The sequence below is a fragment of the Populus nigra genome, chromosome 7, assembly GCF_951802175.1.
Source record: "Populus nigra chromosome 7, ddPopNigr1.1, whole genome shotgun sequence".
Taxonomy (NCBI): Eukaryota; Viridiplantae; Streptophyta; class Magnoliopsida; order Malpighiales; family Salicaceae; genus Populus; species Populus nigra.
The window spans coordinates 18,445,571-18,470,472 of NC_084858.1; the positions used below are offsets into that span (position 1 = coordinate 18,445,571).

Genomic DNA, 24,902 nt, shown 5'->3' on the forward strand with positions numbered 1-24,902 from the left:
ATGATTAATTTTACTCTTCAAATCAAATCTATGGTTGTTTTTCAATATTGATAATAATTTATTTTAAATTTATTAATTATTTTATTAATAATATTAATTATAATAAAAATGATAATATTTTTAATATTAATACTATTAATTATAATAAAAATAATAGTATTTATAACACAAATAATACTATCTTTAATATTAATACTTTCAATTATAATAAAAATAATAATATTTAGAATACAAATAATACTATTTTTAATATGAATACTTTTAATTATAATAAGCATAATAATATTTACAACACAAATAATAATATATTTGATATTAATACTTTTAATTATAATAAAAATAATTATATTTAGAAACCTAAGACTCAAGAACATTGGATTCTGATGAAGAACTCAAGAGAATTGAGATGTCACGTGGGATGCATTAGCCTTGGATCCTGATGCAGGACCCAAGAGCATTGGGTCCTGCATCAGGACCCATTAGCCTTAGCGCCTGATATAGGACCCCAAAGAAATATAATAAAAATAATAATATTTATAATACAAATAATATTATTTTTAATATTAATACTATTAATTATAATAAAAATAATTATATTTATAACACAAATAATTATATTAATAAACCCAAGAACCTTGGGTCCTAACAAAGAACCCAAGAGACCTTGGTCCCGACACAGGACCCAAGCGAAATGGCTCCTGACGCAGGACTCTAGAGCAGTGGGTCCTGAAGCCGAACCTAACCGAATTAGGTCATGACGTAAGACCTAAGGCTAAGGCGTCCTGAGTGGGTCTTTAGACCCGCTCGCCTGAGTCTGTAGCCATGCGCGTGAGTCTAACCCTAGTGTCCAGGATTGCCTCAATGCAATGTGTTTGTAGCCTGAGTTTGCAGCCCCACCAAAATTAGAGTTGACCATTTTCTCCCCAACTATCCCTTCAATGCCATATGCATACTAGTGAAAAGACAACCCCACCCTTCCCCCGCAGTCTTTCCAACTTTATGTGGCAAGGGCAATTTTGTTATTACACTGCTTAAAATCATAGTGTTTTGTGTCTAGGTAAACAGTAATAAGAACACTGATCCCTTTTAGTATATTATATAATATCATTAAGTAAGAAAAAGTTTTAAAAAAATTATTAAACCCAATAAAATTTACTATTCGAATTATGTGTTTAGCAGGTTATTTTGCGAAACCCAAAATGATCCAACACATTGTCATCTCAATCTTAAAATAAAAAAAAAAAATATCTTAAATTTTTTAAAAAAGCCAATCCATACATTTTAATGATTATTTAGATTGTTTTTTAGACCTATCAATTCAATTAAATCAAAATAATTTTTATGCAAATGAATTTTAAATCCATTCTAAATAAAAAGTGGGATTAAGATATTCTAAAATTGACTTTACTGTTAAGTCAGATTTAATAAAATATCAAATAATTTCTTACTAACAGAACATATTTTTTTCATGTTAAAATAAAATAAAATAAAAAGTATGCGTGCAGCCTAGTGTGGGCAGTAAACTAGTTGCTTGTAAATAAATAAAAAGAAAACAGTGTAGTCAATAGAAGTGAATGGAAAAAACTTGTTGCTCCTTAAAACGCGGGATGGATTGTTTTATCTGTCACCACCATGGTGGACAATGGTTGCTCAAAGGGTTGGCTGCTCTTAAATTACATGACCATTCGAGAAATACTGGGCTATAGCCCGAATGATTTTTAATTTAGGGCCGGCATATATTTTTCATGGATATATAGGCTGATTGGAACCAAAAAAAGAAGTAAAAAACAAATAAATTCCACCCCTTGAGAAATTAAAATTAATTACAAATGGGGATATAATTAATTTCAAGATTAAGCCACAAGGATACATGATTGTTTTCATAAACCTAGTAGTCTCAGTATCAATGGCATATATTTAATTGGATCTAGAATAAAATGCAGTCCAAATAAATCAGCCTTATATATATATATATATATATATATATATATATATATATATATATATATATATTAAAAAAAAACATGATTTGCAAATAAAATGTTATTGCTAAATTTTAATATAAACAATCATGTTTCACATGAGAGAAGATAAGTATCATGAATAAATAGATACTGATTAATTTTTTATTTAAAAAAAGATATATTCTTCAATTAATTTTCACGTCAATTAAAATTAAAACTAAAACTAAAAGAAAACTATAAACTTGAAAAGATTGATCACAGCATCGTTGTGTTTATGTAAATTAGCCACCTACCATCATTATTGACTTTTGATTTCTTAAATACAAATTCATATAAGTAGCTGTGGCCATGGCACGCTACACGTCGCCCCCTCCTACACAGCAGCATTATTCAACCCACCACTCTTGTTGATATGCATGTCCTCCTCAAAATCCAAAAGGCCATTAGCGAACAACTACTGATCCATGAATCAAAGCACCAAATAACCCACCTAAGATCTCGACAACAGCAACAACGTTAAATAGTAGCATCCGCCTAGAAACAAAACTACACTATCGACAACAATGGAAGAAATTCACATCAAAGAAACCATTCCAATTCGCCCTTCTACGCCCCCTTTCTCTCAAGACCATACACTCCCTCTCTCCCACCTTGACACCGACCGCAACCTTAACGTCACATTTCGCTACCTTCGTGTCTACGTTAACACCACCACCAGCAATGGTGGCCATCCTTTCAACGTCATCGCGGCTGCGCTTTCCACTGCACTTGTTCACTACTACCCTCTTGCAGCCACTCTCCGCCGAGGCCAGGTGGATGACCGTCTGGAGCTGTTTTGCTCTCGGGACCATTTAGGTGTGCCTCTTATCAATGCAACTGTAAACTGCACGTTGGAAAAACTAAACTACCTCGATGACTCGGACCCGGATTTTCTGGACGGGTTAGTTCCTGACCCGGATCAAGATTATGGGCTGGCTAACCCGTGTGTTCTCCAAGTCACGGTGTTTGAGTGTGGTGGATGGACATTAGGTGCTGCCATACACCATGGTTTGTGTGATGGGCTTGGGGCAACCCAGTTTTTTAATGTTATGGCAGAGTTGGCACGTGGTGTGGGTCGGATTTCAGCTAATCCAGTTTGGGACCGGGCGAGCTTGTTGGGTCCGAGAGACCCGCCCCGAGCTGAGGGAGTGGTGAGGGAGTTTTTGGGGTTGGAGAAAGGGTCTGAGCCTTACGGTCAGGTGGTTGGTAAGGTTGTGAGGGAGTGCTTTCCTGTGAAGGATGAGTGGTTGGAGAAGTTCAAGAAGGTGTTGTTTGAGAAGAGTGGCTCTAGCTTTACCACGTTTGAAGCCTTGGGTGCATTCATATGGCGGGCAAAGTAAGTCAATTAGGTAGTTTGTGCATCACCTAACATCGCCATTACTTGATGGGTGCATTTCATATTTTTGCCTCATTTGCAAAAATTAAAAACAAAAAACAAAGTAGAGGTCAATTAGCAGGTGGTATATAAGCCAATCTTGCATGTTCTTGGCTCTTACTTGGGAGAAAAAAAAAAATCATAAGGATACTCAAACTCAAGTCAAGATAAATTATTTTATTGAAACTATAGAAATTGCCAGCAATATTCAATGTGTTATGGCTTGGATCATGTTGTCCCTCTTAATTCTAATTCATTATTGACTTAACAGGGTTAAAGCCTCAGGGGTTCCAGGTGATGAGAATGTGAAGTTCGCCTATTCAATCAATATACGAAAACTAGTAAAGCCACCATTACCTGCTGGCTATTGGGGCAATGGTTGTGTTCCGATGTATGCTCAACTCTGTGCCAGAGAGCTGATGGAGCAACCAGTTTGGAAAACAGCTGAGCTGATTAAAAAGAGCAAAATCAATGCAACCGATGAGTACGTCCGCTCATTCATTGATTTTCAAGAACTACATTATGGAGATGGCATTACAGCAGGAAACAGAGTGAGTGGGTTCACAGATTGGAGGCACCTGGGACATTCAACTGTTGATTTTGGGTGGGGAGGTCCAGTCACTGTCTTGCCACTTTCAAGAAAACTACTCGGAAGTGTTGTGCCGTGCTTTTTCTTGCCTTATTCTTCTGCAAACGCAGGCAAGAAGGATGGGTTCAAGGTGCTGGTAACCTTGCAAGAAACACACATGCCTGCCTTCAAGAAAGAGATGGGGAAATTTAGCAGCCAAGATTTTGACTTGTCTTGATTTACATGCTAAATCCCTTCAGCCATTTCTATATCTGTAAGCATGCCACCCTAGAGCTAAATCTGCACTCCACAGGGATTGCTAAAATTGTGATGACTCTTGGTCAGAATAAGAGAATTGGATAATGAACAGCTGGTCGTCTAATATTGTATTGGTTCTTCAAAATTTATATGTGAGACCATATAAAATCTATGGTTTATAGTATAGTATTTTTGTTCAAAGAAAAATAAATAAATAAAGAGAAGGTAAAATGGGGAAATTGGACTATAAAAGAAGATAGTTTTAGAAGAGAAAAAAACCATATAATTATCCAATTCTATAATATCATGTTAAAAAATCAATTCAACCCAATAACTTAAACTATTAGGTGAGATCACAAAATATAATTTATATTATTTTCTAATATTTTTTAGTACAAAATAATGTGAGGGTTGATTAATATTACTAATCAATTTGGAGAGTCTAAATGTAATTCAACCAATTAGTAAAAACATAGTTATGATTAAAAAAATAATTAAGACAATATTTTATTTTAATATTAAGATGATAACATATTGTAATGTTCTAGATCAACCCGAGTTAACTTGTCATATTCACGACATGAGTCATGAGATCGAGATAACTCTATGGAGAGCAAGTCTAAACAAATTATAAAATTTAATTCTCAATTAATTAAATGTTGAATGATGAAATTGAAAAAAAGTCAATTAAAAAAAATAAAAAATTATCTGAGTCAACTCGAGTTAATTTATCAAATTTACGACCTGGAATATAAGATCAAGATAACCTCGTAGAAAGTAAATTAAAATAAATTATAAAATTTAATTCTCAATTAACTTAATATTAAAAAAAAACATGATCAACCCAAATTAATTGATAAAATTTATGATTTGAATTATAAAATCAGGATAATCTTATAAAAAATAAATCAAAATAAATTATGATATTTAATATCAAATAAATTGATGAATTATTAAAAAAAAAACAAATCAAGTGCTTTATGAAGATCTTAACCATAGATGTTCATTCTCTTTTAATGTTTGTTAATGTTAATCCTACAAATCAACAACTTTATTATTATTTATTTATAAAAAAAATATTAAATGGACTTTAATTTGATACAAGAATCTTTTTTCTTTCTATATCAATGAAAAAAACATAATATATAAGAGATCATGATGGGATGCCCTTTCCTTCTCAAATCCTCCCATCCCATCCCATCAAAGAAGAAATTGTATAATACCATATTTGTTCAATGTATTTTTTTTTCTAAACAATAAAAAGAACAAGATAAAAATGTATGTGAAAAGATTAATTATTAGTAATTAGTTGTAGTTTACTCTAACACCAATTGAGAAATCTTGAATTTCAAATTTTCGATCTAATTCATTGGATCAATCCAATGGCTAGAAATAAAATATTTACTTGAATTTATAATATAACTAGATGAAAAAAAATTAATTCAAAATTATTAATTATTATAAGTTCTAATTTTCAATTAGAAAATTTGATACTACAAGAATATCATAGATAAATGGGTATAAATGAGGAATGAAGAAATAGAAGAAGCAAATCCAAGTATATTAAAATTCTGAGGATGAAAATATTTTTTACAAATTTAGATTATTCTGATTACCTTTTATTTTTCACTTTTTTTTATACATTAGCAAATTTCAATTTTCAATTCCTTTTCTTTTATTTAACTATTTTTATTATCAGAATATATTTTTTTTTAAAAAAAAAACTAGTGACAAAGCAGAGGCCTCTAAAGAGCAAAGTAGATGCGCATGAAATCTATCATCTTATCCTAAACCTAACAGACCAGTAGAAAACCAAATGCCAAGACGCTGCAAATAAAACACAAACAATCATAGTAACACAAACCTCTTCTTCAAATTCAGTTGCAGATGGCAACCATACTTGGAACTTCTTCCTCTGCAATCTTGGCGTCTAAACCTTTCTCCATTCCTTCTCTCTCTTTAACCTCCTCAGGTACATTAAACAAGCTAAACTCCACTCCATTTTTCCTCTTCAAAATTCATACTTTTCCTTGTTTTTCAAGATTTATGTGCATTTGAGATTGACCCTCCTCTTTTTTATGCTTTATTTGTGATTAGATTCTACATTTTGTGGATTTTCTTATTTTTTAGTTAAGGTAGCTGGTGGGTTTTTGCAGGGCTAAGTTTTGGGAGGAAGTATTATGGAGGGATTGGTCTTGTGGGTAAGAAAGGGAGGCCTCAGTTTCATGTTGCAGTTGCCAGTGTTGCTACTGACATTGGCTCTGTTCAGGAGGTAAGGTTTCCTTCCCTTCTCTCTTTGCTTTCAATTTAATTGTTGTTGGCATATGCTATTTGGAGATCAAAATTTGATTTCTTTAGTACAGTGTTGCTCATTTTTAAGAGTTATGTGGTGTTTGAATAAGATTTGAGAACTTGGTTTAGTTGAGATGTTTATTTTGAAAGCCTAAATTTCGTCAATTAATTAATGTCTATGGCCACTAAACAATGCATCATTTCTAAGACTTTGTGGAAGGGAGAGAATTATACCTCTAGAAAGCATTATGTTAAAGAGAATGTGCTTTGCAAGGTTATATGAATTGCTGTATTTTCGACTTGTATAGGCCCAGAAGGCTGCTGCTAAGGAAAGCCAGAGACCAGTATATCCATTTGCTGCTATAGTAGGGCAAGATGAGATGAAGCTGTGCCTTCTGCTAAATGTGATTGATCCCAAGATTGGAGGTGTCATGATCATGGGTGATAGAGGGACCGGAAAGTCCACCACTGTTAGGTCCATGGTTGATTTACTTCCTGAAATTAAGGTGGTTGCTGGTGACCCCTATAACTCAGATCCGGAAGATCCAGAGTCGATGGGTATTGAAGTCAGGGAGAGTGTTGTGAAAGGGGAGGATCTCACTGTTGTCCTGACTAAAATTAATATGGTTGACTTGCCATTGGGAGCTACAGAGGATAGGGTGTGTGGTACAATTGACATTGAAAAGGCTCTCACCGAGGGTGTAAAGGCATTTGAGCCGGGTCTTCTTGCTAAAGCTAATAGAGGCATTCTTTATGTTGATGAGGTTAATCTTTTGGATGACCACTTGGTGGATGTTCTTTTAGATTCTGCTGCATCAGGGTGGAACACAGTGGAGAGAGAGGGTATTTCAATTTCACATCCTGCTCGATTTATTTTGATTGGTTCTGGCAATCCTGAAGAAGGAGAGCTAAGGCCACAGCTTCTTGATAGATTTGGAATGCACGCACAAGTGGGGACTGTTAGGGATGCTGAGCTCAGAGTTAAAATTGTGGAAGAGAGAGCTCAATTTGACAAAAATCCAAAGGAATTTCGCGAGGCTTACAAGTCTGAGCAAGAGAAACTCCAGCAACAAATTTCTTCAGCTAGGAGTTTTCTTTCATCTGTAAAAATAGATCATGATCTTAAGGTTAAAATCTCCAAGGTTTGTGCAGAGCTGAATGTTGATGGATTGAGAGGAGACATTGTGACGAACAGAGCTGCAAAAGCTCTTGCTGCCCTGAAGGGTAGGGATCAAGTAACTGCAGAAGATATTGCTACTGTCATCCCCAATTGTTTAAGACACCGTCTTCGGAAGGATCCCCTGGAGTCAATCGACTCAGGTTTACTTGTCAGTGAGAAATTTTATGAGGTTTTTAGCTGATGCCAGTATTTTTAGATGTCCACTTCTGTAATTTTTTGTAACAGTCCCTCGAATTACATTTTTTCTGTTTCTATCATGTTTTTATTTTTCACGCAATCTTTGTTAAAATTTCTACAAATAGAATCATGGATTGTACCTGTTATTGAGGATTTTGTATTAAACTGAAGAGAAGATGCCATGCCTGCAATATCTGCTATTACTTATTTTATCCTCTCCTTTGTCACCTGGGGCTACATGCTTTTGTACAAGAGTTGCCAAATAACACTCCAGGTTTATTTTACAGATTCTGTTATTTGAATACTTCTTGATATCAATTACAGGAAGGTCAAGCCATGTATTCCATATGTTGAGTATATTATGGTCAAACATTTCCCTTTATTTATTTTAATAGTGAGCAGAAAATTTAGGAACAGCTAATCAAATGGAGAGGAAAAAGGGCTTCAGATTATATGCTGTTTTGAAACATTTTCCATGTATCTTCAAAGAACATGGTTAAATGAATGGGTTGGCACAAATAAAAAAGCCAAGGATCTATAGCTTGGCGAGATCTTTATCAGGAATTCCATTCCACAATGTCGGCCTTCGCTCAAGAAATGCAGGCGGTCTTTGGTAGACAATTGTAGCAACTCTAATCAATATTGCAGCAGTGAAAGCCCATATAATAAAACCTTTTTCCCCTGACTGATAGTCAAAGAAATGACATAGAAACTTGTCTCCCATCCACTCATTCTCGACTTCTCTCCTGTTCTCGTTCTGCATTCACCATCAAAAGAGAGGAAGCCATAAATCTTTTTTAGGCTAATTACTATGTAAATGATAAACAGAACTAGAGTAAGACCTTAAGAAACATTTCTAGGGGAACATCGAATACTGATTCCACTTCACTAGCATCTGGAGTTGGATTGAATGCTTTCTTGTCAAACAGTATACCAATCACAGGAATAACAGTCACATGAAACTGCACACAGAATCAAGAACTAGTTTAAAAACTTTATGTGTGTTTAGTAATGTGGTGCAAGTGTTTTTGCAAGAGTGTCAAATTTTATTTTGATGCCTTTTCATGTGCTTTTTGATGTTTTTCAAGTGCTATTTGATGTTTTTGACATCGACATATCAAAATTATTCAAAAGTATATGAAAAGACACCAATTTGATGCTCTTTTCAGCTCAAACGCACTATGTAAAAGGCTTTCAAACAAAATGCGAATGCGTTACCAAACACGTTCTAATTTACAAACAAAGAGAACAAGCAAAAAATCTACTTGCAGATTCATCTAATGATCTGAAGATACTCATCGAGGATATCAGAGAGGCCTGGAAAACTTCCATTCCAGGTAAGGATGGGTAATGATACAGAATTACTAGATGAGTTATAGATGGCTTGCAAGTTGTTATAGATTATTAACTTCTTCCTGTCTTCCACCGTGCAGCAGACAATCTCCAGATTTAAGGCTACAATCTCCAGATATAAGGCTTAAGACAGCAAAAAAGTGAAGGAACCTAAATCCAAACCTCAGTTTGATGAGTGAAGACTCAAAACCCACGATGTTATTTTGTCACACTTCATTCTAAACAATGGCTTAGTTTTTCAGATTTCTATCTTCTTCTCCCTCTCCAGATTAATCAAGCAATCGACCAATTATCTTGAACCACCTCTGATTTCTGATTTGACCAGGGTCATTAAGTATGATAAACAAAATTAGATTTCAAAGCATCCATCTTAAGCTACTTTGGCAAGTGTTACTGAATTGTATGGATCAAATAAATCATCTCTTTCCCACAAAATAGCAAAATAGAAACTGAATTTGAGAAATTCAACACAAACCCTGGTCATATATGGCTCAATAACAGTAACAACATCAACAAGAGAAGGGTCCAAACCAATCTCCTCCTCAGCCTCTCTCAATGCAGTTGCTATATCATCAGCATCACCTTCCTCCCTTTTTCCACCAGGCAAGGCCACTTCACCTGCGTCGAACTCAAATAGAACATAACATAACATCATTATATTACAATGAAAAGCATGACTTGAAAGCAAACACATGACAGAAAGGTGATTATTTTCATACCTGAGTGAGAAGAGAGTTGTGAAGAGCGTTGTGTGAGGATTACACGAAGTTCTCCATCATTTCCTTCAAAGATGCAGATGAGAACTGCAGCTCTTTTGGGGTTTGCAGATTTTGGGATCCCATGTTGTCTTCTGGCCGGGTTGTTTAGATGGGGAGGAGGTTCGTAGAGGCTGAGCCGTCGAGATAATGATATGAGCTTCCGGGATTTCTCTCCCCTATTTTCAGAAGCCATTTTTTGGATTTTGACCACTACTTTCTGTCCGAAGATGTTGTTTAGTTTGTTTCAGGATCTACGGTGAAATCATGTTCTTGAAAGTCAAGACCGGAAATTATATTATAATGATAACGATAAAACAAACTAAAAAAACTTGGGTTTTGAAAGTTTGAAACTGTGAAGATCACTGTTTCCTCATTTACAAATCCTGTTTATTGTACCGTACATTTCTACGTTGATTTGGGTTGCCGTATAATACGTGTTTCATGATTTTTTTAAAAACAAAATTATTTAAAATTATTTTTTTATATTTTAAAATTATTTTAATTTGTTGATATTAAAAAAATAATTTTTTTTAAAAAATATATTATTTTAATATATTTTTAAAAAACAAACTTAAAAAAAATAAAACACTAGACTTTCAAATACTATCATCAGGTTTTGGACTACGAAAATAATTGTTTCTCCGTGTTCAGATCCTCTGTTGCAGAAGAAATTAAAAGAACTGGGGTTTTGGAAATATGAAAATTACCGTTTTCCCATACTCACTGTTCATTGTACCATTTATTTCTACTAAAGATATGTTTAGGATGCATATAGGGATTATAATTTAAAATATTTTTTTATTTAAAAATATATTAAAATGATATTTTTTAAAATTTTTAAAAATTATTTTTGATATCAACGCGTCAAAACGATTTAAAAACAATAAAAAATTATTAATTTAAAATAAAAAAATTTAAAATTTTTTAAAATACAAATTAAATCACGTTCCTAAACCTAACCTAGTAACTGAGTTTTGGAATTGGGAAAATCATTGTTCCCCGTACTCATATCCTCCTATGTTCATTTCATTTTTATAATGTTTTTTTTATTTTGATTATTTTATTTTATTTCATCATCTCAGATTATATTAATATGATGAACTCTTTTTGAAATGTAAAAAAAAATTCAATTTTAAATTGAAAATCAATGTTATAAAATAAAATTTTAAGTAAACATAAAAAATTAAAATTAAAAAATGAGGATCAAATTTTGTAAAAAAAATTCTTTTTCATTTTTAATTGTTAAAAAAGCACATTAACCTTGAATTTGGTCCCTAAAGTTTTGGTTATGTATTTTGTCCTTTTTGTTTTAACTTTTTATATTTTGATCCCACTTTATTTTTTTTTACATTTTAGTCCTTGAATATTGAGAGATGAGAGATAGTATTTGCCCAACAACATTGCGACCTATAAAACTAATCTTGGTATTAATAAATTTATTTTAAAGAAAAAGTACAATGACAATGATTTTTCTCTTAAAATATGACAAAAAATATTGATTAAAACCTTTATATTTTGGTCTGATTTATGATTTCTTAACAGATTGAATGGTGTTTTAAGCTTGAAAATGATTTTAGAGAGGTTTCCAAAGGGCCATGAAATCTTAAAACTCAAACCTTGACTTTCCTGCTACTAAAAGTCATTAGAAGGTGAAAAAAAGATTAAGTGTTGTTTGCCCAAGCAGGGACGGATAATGCGTCGTTTATTCTATTAAGAAAATACCGGCAAATAACTTTTTATTTACCACTTTTTTTTAGTAAAAGAAAGTCAAGCACACAACATTTTTCTTTAGACCCACGCATCTCTGTGCCTCTTTTTTAAGCTAGACGCGCTTGCTGTTCTGTCAGGCCCAGGCAAGCCTGACTTATTTGTTAAACAACCCCTAATCTTTTATTTTATTTTATTTCTAAGTTTTGGAATTAAATTATCTTTAAATAAGTTTGTTAAAATAATATTTAAAAAATTATCGAATTATATCATAGTTTTCAAGAAGATTGGAACTTTTTATAGTACTATCAGTCATTATTTTATAAATAATTATATATTAACCTAATATGCAAAATTTCTCAAAATCTTACTCATTAATATTCAATAAAATAAAATACTCATTTTTTATATAATTTTCTTAGATTTATTATTCTTAAATTTATTCATATAGATATGTGAAAAATATTAATTCATGGTTTTTTTTATTATTAAAACTTGCTTTCACAATCATAGTAATTTTTTATTTAAAAAACAATGCTTCAAAAAAAAAACATGTTTTCATAAAAAACAAAAAAAAATCATACATAAATAAGGAGATGATTTTTTTTTTATTCTATGCATTTGTTCTTCTTTAATTGGAATCATTTAATTTTAATGAATTTTTTTTTAATTGTCATTAGTTTTTATTCAATAAACTATGCTTTCAATAAAAAAAAAAATACATATTACTATCAAAAGAAAATACATGAATGACTGGAAATAATTTTGAATAAAAAATATTTTTGTTTTTCAAAATTTTAATCATTATCTTTCTTATAAATATCTATTTTGATTATAATACTAAAAAAGAGTTAAAAATCCCAAAAGATCCTTGGGATGCAAAAAAGAAGAATATGATATTAACAACCAACAATCTCTTTCGCCTAAAGATACCAACAAGGATTTCTTTCTTATTTACTTTATATAATTCCTGTCTTGTAGGAAATTCAGCTTCTTCATTTTTTGCTGTTTGTTACCCTGTGGGCTGCAGGGAATTCTGCCTCTTCTATGTTATTACCTTGTCTTCCATCACAATCTTTTTTGTTTTTTCCTTGAAAAGAAATCAATGCGACTGTATATTTAGTACCTCGACAACCTTACAAAGTGTAATCACAAGTTCTAGCTATCACTACAAGAGAGCAAGTCAAGTAAGCAAATGGTTACAAGCTGCAAACAACACAAAACTTCATAGGAAGCTCAAGGTCATAGTCTCTACTCAGTACTCTCCATGACAGATCATCAATGCCAACGAACAGTTGATGATGATTTGCATTTGTGATCAGGTGTTGGCTACTGTGAAAATTCAAATGCCTCTGAAGTGCTTGAGATTGATCATTCACGTCTCTTGAATTCTGCGTAATCTTCAAATAACATGATCAGAAGTAGAGAGGTTCTAAATTTATTGTATAAAGATAGTGCTCAATACCACCAATTCAAGATCGTCAGGTATCTATAGCTTTATAGGATTTCCATTCCAGAATGTTGGCTTTCGCTCTAGAAATGCAGGAGGTCTTTGGTAGACAACCGATGCAGCCCTAATCAATATTGAAGCAGTGATAGCCCATACTGTATACATTTTACTCCCTGACTGATAATCAAAGAAGTGAAGTAGATACTTGTCTCCCATCCATTCTTTCTCCTGCTCCCTCCGGTTCTCATCCTGTATTCACCACCAGAAAAGAGAAGCCTGTGAGAACTGAGAAATGCTTCTGAAATTTAATTTCAAAGTGTAATTGATAAAAATCAAACTAGAGTAAAACCTTAAGAAACATTTCTAAGGGAACATCAAATACTGTTTCCACTTCATTCACATTTGGAGCTGGATTGAATGCCTTCTTATCGAACAGGATGCCGACCACAGGAACCACAGTCATAGCATACTGCATTTGGAACCGAGATTTAGTCTAAAAATAAACTCATACACAAACAAAGAGAACAAATAAGCACTCTGCCTGTAACTTCAATCAATAATCTGAAGAAAAATGACAGGACAACAAAGAGGCTCGAAAATTTATCATTCCAGATTCAAGAAATAGAATCATGAGATTAGTTTAAACATTTCCATAAGTTGTTAAAGATCGAACTTTATTATGTCTTCCTCTCATAGTTGACAACTTAAAACAGCAAATGCCCTAAATATCAGTATCATGAGCAAAGACTCAAACCCATGATATTCTACTCAAACTTTCCTATTATGCCAATATATTACCCATTTTGGTTTTTTTTATGTCTTCTCTTTCCACATAATTAAAATCAACTGTATATCTTGCAACTATTTATTCTGTTCCAAGAGTGTTAAAATGATATGAAAGTATCTATAATTAACAAATAAATAATATAACTAATCTATATCAAACAAATCTTTGACCCTCAAGAATGGTTAAGAATAATGACTAGAAATGAATTTGCTTATTTAAACACAATCTAACCTTTGTCATGAATGGTTCAAGAACAGTAACAACATTAACAAGAGAAGGGTCCAAGCCAATCTCCTCTGTAGCCTCCCTCAAGGCAGTCTCTACATCATCAGCATCTCCTTCCTCCCTTTCCCCCCCAGGCAAGGAAACTTCACCTGCAATAGAACACAACCCATTTCTTCTTTCTTTAAAACATCACATAGCCATCAATACAAGTGTACAACCCAGTAAAAACGATGACTTGATAGTTAAATTAACATAAGGAAAAACTCTCTTCTGTACCAGAATGAGAAGAAAGTCTTGAAGAGCGTTCTGTTAGGATCACACGCAGATCTCCATCATTTCCTTCAAATATACATATAAGAACTGCAGCTGTTTTTGTTTTTGCACATCGTGGGATCTCATTTTGTCTTCTTGTCGGGTTGTTTAAAGAATCAGGAGGTTTATAGAGACGAAGCTGTTGAGCTAAAGATAACAGTTTCTGGGATTTTTCACTCATGTTATTGTTTGGTTGGTCTCTGTTGTCTTAGTTATGACTTATGACTTCTTGTCAATTTCCTTTTTCTTAAAACTTAAAAAAGTTAATAAATTTCTTTCTTTTGTAGCAATCAATTTTGAGAACTAATTTTCCGACTCTCAAATTGAAAAATTAGCATCGCTCGTGCTCCATCATTTAAGATGGTTGGTGGGGGAGCACATGAAAGAGCTGGTTGAGGTGAGAACTACCTAGGAATTGTTAGGCTCGGGCCACGGTCCACGGTCCACGGTCCATCAACATTTTGTAGATTTTGATAAATTCACCTCCGCTGTATAAGTTTCTGGACCAGAGAAAACAAAGGTAGATAGAGAAGAAAACAAGAGCAAACATGCTATATTCTTTTCCTTTCATCTTTCATCTAATTCTTTCTACAGCTTGTCTGAAGTCTAAACTAAATGAGAAGTAAATGTTTGTTCTCTAAACAACAAATCATGTTTCCAAAATGTGGGAAACAATACTTGTACAATTTGCGGAGAAGCATAACTCTAAGACAAAAGAACATTTTTACCTAAAGTAGCATCTATGAAAATCAAAGCTTTTATTTGTAGAGGCAAGCAGTTTAAGATTCCACAAGCGGCTTCAACTCTACTGTTATAGAGCCAAGTCAACAAAAGCAGGCATTCGGTACACTTCATTAGACTGAAGAAGTGCAATGCTGTTTATTAACAGCTGTGTAAGCTTTAGCGGTAGCATCAGTTCAATCAAGAACTTCGCTGCAGAAAAACTCTAAGTCATTCAATAGAATTAGCTGCAGTTGGAAGAAGACAAATGCAATTCACTCCCCAGGAAGAATTTGTTGAAATTTGATCCAGTTAACTCCTTGCCTCTTAAGTAATCAGTCTCCTCAATTTACAATTTCCTAAAGGATAATATTGCATTCTGCCTATCTACTGACAATGCTATTTAGTGCATACATTTGAATAACTTAACTGGTTCAACACGCGTGGGCTGTGAGGGTTTTTATTGAGGAAGGATGATTATTCCGAGAATCTGAGTACAATCCAACAATAGTTTTCCTGAATTATTCAGCGCGTCACTGTATCATTGCTTGCACCTTTAGGTAACTTGAACCTTGGATTCTGCTCCACAAAAGCTGGTGGCCGTTGGTAGACCACTGAAGCAGCTTTGATCAAAATCCCAGCAGTTAAACCCCATATCAAGAACTTTTTATTCCCCGTTTCATAGTCAAAGAAATGAATCAGATACTTTTCTCCCATCCACTCTCTCTCCTCTACTCGTCGATTTTCATCCTGAACAAAATATTTCATGAATAGTTATTTATAAGCAAACCTAATGGTTAAGTCAATTAATAAAAGCGAAAGACTTTAACCTTAATGAACATTTCCAAGGGAGCATCAAATACTGCTTCCACTTCAGCGGGATTTGGGGTGGGCTTGAAAGCCTTCTTATTGGTTAGAATGCCTATAACAGGAATCACTCTCAGAAGATGCTGCAAAGAAAAGCAATCATTGCTAAAACTAAAAAAAATTGACAATAACAGCTTAATTTTTTGTGATATCTAACAGACACTTTTCAGACAATTCAAATGCTAATTAGTTAAATACAGTGTCTGTCCAGATCCAAGCAATGCACATATAGAGCACACATCATAGTTATTGACAGCGGTATTATATTGATATTGATTATTAAAACAAAAGATGACTGTGTCAAAATCAGAATACCAGTCAGGAAATCCATGACTGAAGTTCTGTGGGTAACAGATTTTGGATCCTGGCCTAGAACTCATCATGGCATATGATGTTTCAGCTAAAAGAAAGCAGAAATGAGAGTGGAGTAGAGAATGCACATGTGATAAAAATGAGTGTTCTTTTCCTACATAATTTCTCATATAATGAATTGTCCTATATATTTAATGCCGATTATCATGGTTTCGTTGCAGAAAATAGCTAGACAGCTAACAGAAGCATCCTTTTGCACCGTTCTGAAATCTCATGGTTAGGAGGTTGTTCACCTTAAATGCCCTGACTTTAGAATAAAATTTGTTCATGTCAAAAGAGAAAGCAAAATGTGCGATAGAAAGGAGCCACTAAACTTTCAAACAACCTCATGATACATAAATGATGGATGGCAGTACAGATTGTGAACAGTTTACAATTATGAGATGCAACACATCTGTGTTTGCCAGTCTCGTTTAGGAAGCATTCTAGCATTGTCTTCATAACTTCCAGATATGATAAACTTATTAATGGAAGCATTCCTCGACTACCTATTCTTTGAAAGGTATAAAACAATTCATTTCAAATATACTAGACCAACCACCATGACATACTTATATGGCGAGAAGTAGTATCAAGATCACTTATATGAAGAATAATGGTGAGTGAAACTTTCTAGTAACTGTCAAAATGCTATGTGGTAGGTCCAACACCATGTCAATCCCACTTACAGGCTAAATGGAAACATCAAAATTGAATAAATGGGAAAGTAAAAGAGGAAATAAATCCTGCCTAGAAAATCTCTATGAACCCATCAAATTTTATCCCCCCCCCCCCCCCCCCCTCACAAGGTTCATTAAGGTTTGACAATAATTCTCACCTTACTTTATGGTAATCTTATGTTGAGACAATACCTAGGTTTCATTCCACAAGGGTCACTATGGGTCTAAACCTCAAGCTGTCAACCAATATTACAAGAACAACTCCCCTGTCCCAGAGTCAATCATACAGGGTAGTCGGTCAAATGAAATAATGTGCAAATCAGCAGAAACCATCATCCATAAAAGACAGAAAGTCCATAAATTCCAAGAGCATAGAAGAAGCATCCTTTTCATACCTTAGACAAAAATGGTTCAAGAACAGTAACAACATTCACAAGTGAGGGATCTAAACCAATTTCCTCCTTCGCTTCCCTTGTTGCCGTCTCAAAATCATCCTTATCACTCTCATCTGCTTTTCCCCCAGGTAAGGAAACTTCACCTGCAACCAAAAACACCCAGTTAGTGGAGTGAACAATCAACAACCGCTCCCTATACCTTAGTCATTGGTGTTGCCATTACATTTTCACTGCTTGGCCACAAAAAGAGAAAAGAACAGCAAATTTCAACCTCAAGTCTTCATTAACAAATGATAACCAAAAGCTTTGTATTATACAAGACTCAAATTGTCCAACTAATTGAACCTCAGACAACTACCTTAACCACTCAAGCGAATTGTCAAGTTTTTGAAAATTATTTCCTTTCTCCAATTCTTTCAAATTCTCTTAAGTTCAACAACCTTTTCTCTATCTGATCACTTCAACAATGCATGACAAAAAGACAAAATGATTCCAATTTTAAACCTTGCTTGAACATTTGTTTAAGCATATAACAATTCAGTTGAGCTGCGTTCAAAAAATTTGACCTTAGGGGTAAAACTCAAAAGAGAGCAATAAGATTCAATTCTTTTTATCTTCTACAGCCTTACTCGTATCTTTATCCAGTCTCATCACTCAAGTTGAGACTTATAATTTAAGAGCAATTACTATTAACTACATTATGCAAAAAACTCTATTTTTCATCATGAATTACAACAGAAATGAAAATTTTGGCACATGCATCACCAACCAAACAAAGAGCATCCAAAAGTCAGCCAGCCGCAATAACCATTCATTCAACTGAATTAACAACAGATTCCCAGAGTTAAGGAAAGAATATCTGCAAACAATCAGCATTCAAAATCTCCAATTCTTCTCATAAGAAGAGAGAGAGAGAGAGAGAGAGAGAGAGAGAGAGAGAAGGAAAAAAACCACTAACCTGAATGAGTAGACAATTTGGAGGATCTCTTAGTCAAAATGACACGAAAATCACCAGCATCACCTTCAAAGATGCAGACCAAAACCGCAGCTCTATTGGGTCTAAACCTTTCAGGGTCTTTAACAATTGAGGTTGCAGATTCTTGAAACCCCACTTGGGGAACAACTTTACCTGCACTTTCCTCTATGTTTTGCTCTTCAATTTCATCTGGTGATAGAGAGGGTGGCTTGTAGAAGCGAAGCTGCTGGGCCAAAGCCACAAGTCTTTGTGATCCATAAGAGTCCATGACTGTAAAGATTGGTGCTTTATGCAGTGATGAAGACAGTAATAGCTTTGTTCTCAACAATGAAATCATGGGCTGATGATTTTTGGCATAATAGGACGATTTATAAGAGAATCAATAGCTTTGCTTGATCGGTGATTTTTGCTAAGTATGCATTAAAGGAGGGAGTTTTTTTTTTTTTTTTTTCCCTTCAATGGGTTTTAACAAATGTAGGAGGCCATTCAATTCAATCCCTGTATCTTATTGAAAGTGGAAACTAACTTTTTAACCCCTGTGGTAAAGGATGCACTCCTTTCTACAATGAAAAAGAGGATTATTAATTTGATATAATCAAATAAATAAATTATTATGTATGCTGATTTATAGAAGTTTCAAACTGAAAAACAAAACAACCCAGTCTTATGAGATTATTGTTGTTTTCAATTGAAGCATCATTAATTATGTTCTTTTAGAAGCAATATTATTATTAACAATAATTAAGTTGCTCATACGATTACTTTTAAACAATGAGATTACATCTCTTCCTAATCATTTCTTATATCATTTAGATTTTTTTTTCGTATCTTATTTTTGAATTCAAACCATAAACGATTGTGTGGGAGATCATTTTCAATTAACATTCAGTGTATGATGTATCCAAATAACCCCTTCCAAAATGAACCTAAAAAATTCTTTAAAAATAAACTCAAAAAACCATCTTGACTAGCTTGGTAGTCCAAACCCAATATAGCAAGGGGTCCAAGAAAAGTGGGCTCGGACGTGAAAACTCAAGCCCAACTTCCTAGAAGGTATGGGCTCAAGTAAGAAACATGAGCTCATACAAGGCGTACACCTAATTAGGTGAAAGCTCAGCACCCCTATGGGCTCGAGAGTGCACCTTGAGCCTAGCATGATTGGATCCATTTCTCACATCTAATGGGTCAGAGCCTAACACTTGTTAAGAATTTTTTCAGGATCCCACGCAAGTCACTTAGTATTTTATATTGATCTAATACATATTATTTTGAGTAAAATACAATTCAAAACATCACAACGGTGAAATTACACTTCAACCCCTTTTCTCCATAAAAAAATAAGATTTATAGGCTATAAATATACAATGAATCCTTCAAGTCAAATATTTACAATATTTTAATTCTCAATATTTTTAGTATATATATTTTAAAAGTATATATTTCTAAAATATCATTGCACTTTCTTTCTCTATAAAGTTACTGACTTTACCATCAGAGAGTCTCCACGTCCATGAAAGAAGACGTTTAGCAGGTACCAGCTAGCAGCTACCAGTTACTGGTCATTTGGGTTACCAAGCACCACTTGTTATTATCACAGTTATCGGCCACTTAACTTACAAAACATCACCTACTATTCACCAACCTTCTAAATTTTCCATATCAAGCTATTAGATATCTTGATTATGAAAAATAAATCAAATTGTTTGAATTAGGAGATTAATCAATTATTTAATACATTAGCTTTATTTCCAAGTATCTTTAATTTTAGAGCTCATTAGTATAGAATTAGAATTTTATGTTTTTATGTCCAACGTATGCAAAAGCAATACTACTATAGAATTATCTTTGAAAAAATAAAACTATAGGATTGTGAAAATGGAATGTTTTTCTCACTCACTCTTCCCCAAAATAGAAACATAACAACTATGGCAGTAATTTTGTGTTATCCTGTGATCAACAGTATCACAATTAGCTTAGTTTTATCCCATTCATATATATATATATATAAACATGAATATTCACAATTAATGACCTCCTCGTGGCTCGCTTCACGCTCTAGGCAAGGTCTATCAAAATAAGGAATCAAGGATTAACATCACTAAGAACAAATAATGGTTCATAATGATCTGGTTGGCCTGTAAGCCATGGAAGCTTTAAGGACGCATGCACGTGCCAAAAAAGACAGATTGCCTTTTGCTGAGCTGCCTGTTAACAGAGGAGTAATTGCATGGTTCAATAAGTGGCTTGCTTTAATTGGTGAAAGCTAGAAAGCAAGAAACTGTGGTGGGTAAGGAAGTTGGCCTAAATCTTTTATTAACCAGAAATGGTGGCAAAAAGATGCAATCATAAATTTCATGAACCACCAAACCGAGTGAATTTCCTTTCTCATGAACCCGAGTATATCTCATAATCGAAGATTTTATTGCTCGACGTCAGCGTTCATTTGTTTTATCCACGACTTCATACTAGCTGGACTTGTTTACTTTATTAAAAAATCATTTTCATTTAAAAATTTAAAATTTTAAATAAGATATCAAGATATAATTTATATTATTCTCTAACATATCTTTTTAAATAAAAGCTTTTTGAACTTGAAACTTGCACAAAATCATATTACCTTGTACTTAATTTTTATTAAATAAATGAGGATGATGAGATTCAAACTTGTAATCGCTTGATTATCAAGACTCTGATACTATGTCAAAAAATCATCTCAACCCAATAACTTAAACTTTTAGGTAAGATTTCAAGATATGATTTATATTATTTTCTAATATACTTGTAATAACTCATTTTTATGATCTTTCAAATTACATTTTCTTTTTTAAAAAAAAAAACACTGAAACAGTGCCGTTTTGAACGACACTGTTCTCCTTCTTCCCTATGCATGCAGAGGTAGGGAAGAAGAAGATTTTAAATCTCCTTTTCCCGCTCAACTTCTCCTTCTCTACCACCCCACTTGCCCAAGAAACCCGACACTACCCATACCCACCATACCCTGCCACCACGATGAAGGGAAAGGAAGGCCATGCCCTGCAACGGCTGCACAGGAGCCATCCCACGCCACCATGCATTGCATTTGGACAGGGTATGGTGAACCTCTCCCCTGGTTGCCTATAAATACAGGGGAAAAGAAGAAGAGGGGAGAGGATTTTTTTTGGAGAAAAGAGGGAAGCAAGCTACAGAAAAAAAAAAGACAGCGAAAATAGTCGTGGGGAGGGAAAAACAGAGACTACGGTCTCTGTACAGAGAAGAAGAAGAACCGTCCTCACCCCTTGGGCACCACTGTTGTTTCTTCCTCTCCACCGCCACCAGCAGAACCGGAAGCAACCACCAGCAGAACCAGGGAAAGAGAGAGTGGAATATTGGTGCTGGCGAGAGAAGAAAGGGAAAAAGAACATAATACAAGGGATGAAAAAAACAGATAACAGAGAGAAGAACAATTACCTCTCTCTCCAGCCTCTCTCTCTTCGCTGTCTGGAACCACCGCCCACCGTGCCATTCTTCTTCTTGGTCGTCACCAGCTGCACCGCCCGAGACCACTGCAGAGAGGGAAGAATATTGTTGACAGAACGAACGAAAAACAGAGGAAGAAGAAGCAGCAGAGGAGAGAAGAAGAAGTACCACCGTCTGCCATCACAACTGTCCACCGCGACAACAACGCCACCGTGACCAGCACCACGAGCCAGCAGCGCTGCCCGATCAGTTTCCTTCTCTTGCTTCTTCTCCGGTCTCTCTCCACTGTTCTGCATGAATAGTGGAGAGTGCTCCATTGTTCATAAATCCAGCCCAGTCCAAAAAAAATTCAAAAATATTTTAAGAAAATTTGTGATTTCTGTGCATATTTTTTTACTAAATTTTGCTTAATATTGGTTTATATTTTTATATTGTAAAAATACAAATCTGGTATTAAAATACTTGGTTTTCCTGAAAACTTTGAAAAAAAAATGTTTTTTGTTTTCATGCATACGATCAAGTCTCTCAAAGAAAAACAAATTACATCATATTTTCATACAACAAAGAAAACTTCAAAAAAAAAATGTTTTAGCATGCATTTTGGCTTTCATAATTAGTTTATTAAAGTCACGAGAACTTGGCCAATATTTCAAAAAAAATCCAAAAAAATTATTTTGTTTTCTTTTAATATCTGAGATTACGAATTTATACGTAAAACGTACTCATGATATTAAAAAAGGTAGTGTCAACGCCACGTTAGCTAGTCTTCACCATATCAATAGTCTTCATCATGTTAGCAGCAGTAACTTTCAATATCTTTCCACCAAGCAATCTAGTTAGTAAATCACTTTACTTTTTGATACGTTGAATTTTATTGTTCTGGTATTACACTTGGTATTCAACATATCATTAATAGTATTTTTTGTGCTAAAAAAAGATCTCATATTGCATTATACTCCTATATTTTTGTTCACTTTATATCTTTGCCGTTCAAATTTAGTCATTAGTACTTTGTATTAACTATGGAGCTTATCGAAAATGGTGGAACATTATGACTTTATTTGATTAATTGTTTATACTTAAAGGTCCAACATTGTGTTCTTAAATTTTCTAGGTGTTTTATGTTCTTGATTAATATCCACACTAAAAAAATTAAATTAGTTTTATTTTTATGGTGTGATTTCACTTGTAAGAATCAAATGTGATCTCAATTAAATTTTTAAGTTAGTGTTGCATGCATTTGTCTCATGATCATCTAGTGTTCAAACTTCAGTCCACATTTACCATGGACCCAACCTATAATAATACTTTTAGGGCCATTTGAGGGGAGCTGCAAACCCAGATGACCATCATATTTAAAAGAATTGAACCCTATGCGAGTTTTTGAATAAGGCACCCAAAGACCAATAAATATTATAAGAATAACCATTATAGACAAATTCACCCTGAGCGCCATTAACATATAGATTACTATAAACACAATAACCTTAATAAGCAAGTCATGAGCCCTAACAAAATAGAAACCCTCAATTTTGACGGATGTTATGATCCTTGGATATTTGATATATGGACTTGTGATATGGATCAATTCTTTGAATAGAACGACTTATCTAGTAATAAGAGAGTTAGATTTGTTAAGATGATAATCATTAATGAAGCCCGATTTTATTAGGGAGATATTGAAGATTGTTTAGAAAAAAAGAGGTAAACCTCTCATAACTAATTGAACCAAAATGAAAGAAAATCTACAAGAGAAGTATCGACCCCAGTCTTATAGGATTAAACTCTTATATCAATGGAATAATCCAAGACAAGGGAAAAGTTTGTCAATGAGTATATACTCATAATTTAATGATTACATGATGAGATGTGTCATAAGGGAAAATGAAGTCATGACTTTGTGTAGATTTTGTAAAGTTTGAATGATGATTTTAGAAAAGAGAGAAAAGAGGTGAGGCTTATAAGTGCTTTCACTATTGATTAAGCTTATATTATAAAGCAAGATTATGAGTTGTTTATAAAGAGTCAATAGATAAACTGTCAAGACCCTTATAATACCCTTTTTAGATATCAATTTAGGAATGATGGTTTTTTGTTAGGTGCTCTATCATATAGATTTAATTCTAGTAGTACCCAAATTTATAAAGAAGATAAGGAAAAAAAAGTCATTAATAAAAGGTGTAGGATAAGTTCAAAGGTTTAGTATGCTAACTATCAAGGTTTCGATCATATTGTTTTTAACTACACCTTTAAATCCTTAATCATCCAAGAACATAAGGATATAGGTGAAAATGAAAACTATCATGTGCAAATATATGAACTCAATCCTAAGGATTTTAGTGACCTAGATGAAGAGGATGTGCAAGAAGAAAGAATTAACATTATAAATCCAAATGAGTCTAAAAATAAGATTAATAATAATAATAATAATAATAATAATAATAATAATGTTTGCTTTAGTGGTAGAGGAAGAAATTTTAGAAAACTCTTTAGTAAAATCATCTAAAGAGATAAATATGGTCTTAAAAGAGTCTCATAATATTAGTCATTTTAAACCACTTGATTCTCCACCCATCATGATTGACATCCAACACGTTATAGGTTTAAAGCAACATGTTGAGTGTCACACCCGACATCATGGTAACCTTTAATTTTTTTTGAAAAAGAACAAATTTCTAACATCTTGTTCTTATAAGAAAAATGTCTTGTTTGAGAAATCACCACCTAGTATTATGATCATTAGAAACTATAACTGATCAATAGAGATTCTATGGTACAAGATTAGTTACTTTAAAAGAAAGATATTATCACCTCTAGAGTGTTTTATATGAGGTAGGCTGCATTACTGATTATATTCCTAACTTTAGTATCAATGAAAATTCGATGAAAAATACTTTCAACTCAAGTGTTGATAAGAACCACATAAAAAAAGGTTTGATATTCTTTACTTTAATGTCATTGAATATTGAGGTTCAAATTTATTTCTAATTTTGGTATAAATAGTCATAACTC

General features: G+C 33.5%; 5 protein-coding genes across 6 annotated transcripts; 2 read left to right on the top strand and 3 right to left on the bottom strand.

Annotated features, from left to right (window-relative positions):
- The first annotated feature begins 2,315 nt into the window (after nucleotides 1–2,315).
- LOC133698475 (spermidine sinapoyl-CoA acyltransferase) lies at nucleotides 2,316–4,388 on the top strand. Its single transcript, XM_062121411.1, has 2 exons — nucleotides 2,316–3,339; nucleotides 3,650–4,388. The coding sequence occupies exons 1-2, from the start codon at nucleotides 2,528–2,530 to the stop codon at nucleotides 4,182–4,184; spliced, it is 1,347 nt and encodes a 448-aa protein (XP_061977395.1). The 5' UTR covers nucleotides 2,316–2,527; the 3' UTR covers nucleotides 4,185–4,388.
- A 1,564-nt stretch (nucleotides 4,389–5,952) lies between these two features.
- On the top strand, nucleotides 5,953–8,065 carry LOC133699443 (magnesium-chelatase subunit ChlI, chloroplastic). The gene is made up of 3 exons (XM_062122681.1): nucleotides 5,953–6,176; nucleotides 6,361–6,476; nucleotides 6,805–8,065. Exons 1-3 carry the CDS (start codon nucleotides 6,092–6,094, stop codon nucleotides 7,855–7,857), a joined length of 1,254 nt encoding a protein of 417 aa, XP_061978665.1. The 5' UTR covers nucleotides 5,953–6,091; the 3' UTR covers nucleotides 7,858–8,065.
- Nucleotides 8,066–8,279: 214 nt separating this feature from the next.
- LOC133699444 (nudix hydrolase 22, chloroplastic-like) lies at nucleotides 8,280–10,323 on the bottom strand. 2 transcript variants are annotated; one of them, XM_062122682.1, is made up of 4 exons: nucleotides 9,926–10,320; nucleotides 9,682–9,824; nucleotides 8,696–8,815; nucleotides 8,280–8,610 (listed from the first exon to the last, which is right to left on the bottom strand). In XM_062122682.1, exons 1-4 carry the CDS (start codon nucleotides 10,155–10,157, stop codon nucleotides 8,389–8,391), a joined length of 717 nt encoding a protein of 238 aa, XP_061978666.1. In that variant the 5' UTR covers nucleotides 10,158–10,320; the 3' UTR covers nucleotides 8,280–8,388. The 2 variants fall into 2 exon arrangements, with proteins under 2 accessions (XP_061978666.1, XP_061978667.1); XM_062122683.1 differs by lacking the exon at nucleotides 8,696–8,815 and having other exon boundaries at nucleotides 9,926–10,323.
- Nucleotides 10,324–12,769: 2,446 nt separating this feature from the next.
- On the bottom strand, nucleotides 12,770–14,754 carry LOC133699827 (nudix hydrolase 15, mitochondrial-like). Its single transcript, XM_062123307.1, has 4 exons — nucleotides 14,410–14,754; nucleotides 14,140–14,282; nucleotides 13,471–13,590; nucleotides 12,770–13,370 (listed from the first exon to the last, which is right to left on the bottom strand). The coding sequence occupies exons 1-4, from the start codon at nucleotides 14,624–14,626 to the stop codon at nucleotides 13,161–13,163; spliced, it is 690 nt and encodes a 229-aa protein (XP_061979291.1). The 5' UTR covers nucleotides 14,627–14,754; the 3' UTR covers nucleotides 12,770–13,160.
- A 703-nt stretch (nucleotides 14,755–15,457) lies between these two features.
- On the bottom strand, nucleotides 15,458–18,925 carry LOC133699826 (nudix hydrolase 15, mitochondrial-like). Its single transcript, XM_062123306.1, has 4 exons — nucleotides 18,417–18,925; nucleotides 17,459–17,601; nucleotides 15,996–16,115; nucleotides 15,458–15,915 (listed from the first exon to the last, which is right to left on the bottom strand). Exons 1-4 carry the CDS (start codon nucleotides 18,769–18,771, stop codon nucleotides 15,691–15,693), a joined length of 843 nt encoding a protein of 280 aa, XP_061979290.1. The 5' UTR covers nucleotides 18,772–18,925; the 3' UTR covers nucleotides 15,458–15,690.
- Between the last annotated feature and the right edge of the window lie 5,977 nt (nucleotides 18,926–24,902).

Bases quoted from the DNA above. Each gene is read 5' to 3' on its own strand.
- LOC133698475 (XM_062121411.1), top strand. From the start codon at position 2,528: ATGGAAGAAATTCACATCAAAGAAACCATTCCAATTCGCCCTTCTACG. The intron at 3,340-3,649 runs GTAAGTCAATTA...TTGACTTAACAG, and splicing joins GCATTCATATGGCGGGCAAA to GGTTAAAGCCTCAGGGGTTC.
- LOC133699443 (XM_062122681.1), top strand. From the start codon at position 6,092: ATGGCAACCATACTTGGAACTTCTTCCTCTGCAATCTTGGCGTCTAAA. The intron at 6,177-6,360 runs GTACATTAAACA...GGGTTTTTGCAG, and splicing joins TCTCTCTTTAACCTCCTCAG to GGCTAAGTTTTGGGAGGAAG. The intron at 6,477-6,804 runs GTAAGGTTTCCT...CGACTTGTATAG, and splicing joins ACATTGGCTCTGTTCAGGAG to GCCCAGAAGGCTGCTGCTAA.
- LOC133699444 (XM_062122682.1), bottom strand. From the start codon at position 10,157: ATGGCTTCTGAAAATAGGGGAGAGAAATCCCGGAAGCTCATATCATTA. The intron at 9,825-9,925 runs GTATGAAAATAA...AGTTCGACGCAG, and splicing joins ACAACTCTCTTCTCACTCAG to GTGAAGTGGCCTTGCCTGGT. The intron at 8,816-9,681 runs GTTTGTGTTGAA...TTCTGTGTGCAG, and splicing joins TTGAGCCATATATGACCAGG to TTTCATGTGACTGTTATTCC.
- LOC133699827 (XM_062123307.1), bottom strand. From the start codon at position 14,626: ATGAGTGAAAAATCCCAGAAACTGTTATCTTTAGCTCAACAGCTTCGT. The intron at 14,283-14,409 runs GTACAGAAGAGA...GTTCTATTGCAG, and splicing joins AAGACTTTCTTCTCATTCTG to GTGAAGTTTCCTTGCCTGGG. The intron at 13,371-13,470 runs GTTTTACTCTAG...TGGTGAATACAG, and splicing joins CCTTAGAAATGTTTCTTAAG to GATGAGAACCGGAGGGAGCA.
- LOC133699826 (XM_062123306.1), bottom strand. From the start codon at position 18,771: ATGATTTCATTGTTGAGAACAAAGCTATTACTGTCTTCATCACTGCAT. The intron at 17,602-18,416 runs GTTAGTGGTTTT...TTTTGGTTGCAG, and splicing joins CAAATTGTCTACTCATTCAG to GTGAAGTTTCCTTACCTGGG. The intron at 15,916-15,995 runs GTTAAAGTCTTT...TATTTTGTTCAG, and splicing joins CCTTGGAAATGTTCATTAAG to GATGAAAATCGACGAGTAGA.